The following is a 1,527-nucleotide window of genomic DNA, read 5'->3' on the forward strand; positions in this document are numbered from 1 at the left end:
AACAATAACAGTAACAACAGCTTTTTGACAGGTTTAAAATTTCCTTAAACTACAAAATACAAGTGCAAATTAAAATATAGCTGTATTGCAACTGTATTTGATAATGTTTTGAACTTTTAAAATATTACATGGTAGAACCAGAAGCTGCTCTTCATATTAGTGACAAACTTTGGTGTTTTTTGATGAGTTACTTTCATTTTTGCTTCTACTTTTCATTTAAAATAGGTTTCCATTCTCGTAAGGTTTCTAAGGTTCTTCTTCTACATATTAAAAAAGTAGTTAAACATCTGAGTGGCGCACTTCTGCTACTAGTGGTGAGAAAGTGTATTGCACCTTATTAAAAATCAATGCAGTCCCGTGGCGTTAGCGCTCGCGGCCCAATTAGGTTAAGAATCTCTGATCTAGAAAATACAGCTTTAAATTTAGCATTAAACCAGAAGTTTTCAAAAACTTCACTATCTGCAGTTTTAATATTATTTTAACATGATTTTCAGGATGAGTACTATCACTTCTTGGCTGAGAAAATCTATAAAATCCAAAAGGAGCTGGAAGAGAAAAGACGCTCAAGACTACAGAGGCAAATCATCAACCAGGGGCCCATGGCTGCACAGGGGGCCCAACAACCTGGCCTTCCTCTGCCCAATGCTTTGGGCCCAAGACCACAAAGTGAGTGCAAGTTTATACCTAATATAATGCCAAATATTAGCATCTGAGGTAAAATCTGTTTGTGGACGACTAAAAATACACAAGTAAACTAGGGTTGGGCGATATTGTCGATCAGCGTTTGCCCCATTGTATTACCTTGGAAGGCCACCAGGCTTTACTTTTTTTTTATAAACAATTTATGGCGTTTGTGCAGCTCGTTAGTGTATCTCTTTGCTTAGCTCCCACAGCAAGACGGAAAAAGACACCCCGCTTTCCCCCACCCTTTTTCTGAGGCTGTCTGTTAGCACACTCACACAGCGTACAGACACTTGCCTACTTGTAACATTCGAGAAAGACACAGACAGACGAGAGAGCAATAAACTATCATTACACTTATCGTACCGCTCCCTTCACTCACACACCCCCGCCAGCCTTATCCAATTGTTTGGGGGAACCCCTGCATGAATAATTGTGGCACTTGGCTAATAACGATTAATTTGAAGATTAACTCCATGAAGTCTCTAGATACACCTGACGAATTTTAAATCACTGCAGCGAGAAAGACATGCTCTCATTAAAAATCTGTTTTAATATATTTCAAAAGTACAGACTTCAAGCTAAACACCAGTATACAAATTGTATTGATACGGTCAGAATAAAATCAGAGTTACGTTAAATAATTTACAGCACTTTTTTAATGATTGTCACAACAGTACTCCTTGTCCAAACCTCATATATTATTAGCATAAGCATGAATCATATTGTTTTCGTACAGTTTGTTTATTTATTTTATTTTATTATTAGTTTTTCCCAGTGATTTTTCGTCAACCGTAGCACAAAAATGGCTGCACCGGTCAACATGAAATTTGGCAGGGCTGTAGA

The 1,527-nt window shown here is 37.5% G+C and overlaps 1 protein-coding gene across 1 annotated transcript in view; it reads left to right on the top strand.

Annotated features, from left to right (window-relative positions):
* The window catches only part of LOC106532533 (CREB-binding protein), a gene marked incomplete at both ends in the record, with an annotated part of 38,082 nt that overhangs the window by 12,206 nt on the left and 24,349 nt on the right, over positions 1-1,527 (top strand). Inside the window, 1 exon segment of the mRNA XM_014028625.1 lies at positions 495-666. Within this exon segment, the coding sequence (XP_013884079.1) occupies positions 495-666 (172 nt within the window).

This window comes from Austrofundulus limnaeus, unplaced genomic scaffold (genome assembly GCF_001266775.1).
Source record: "Austrofundulus limnaeus strain Quisiro unplaced genomic scaffold, Austrofundulus_limnaeus-1.0 Scaffold788, whole genome shotgun sequence".
Taxonomy (NCBI): domain Eukaryota; kingdom Metazoa; phylum Chordata; class Actinopteri; order Cyprinodontiformes; family Rivulidae; genus Austrofundulus; species Austrofundulus limnaeus.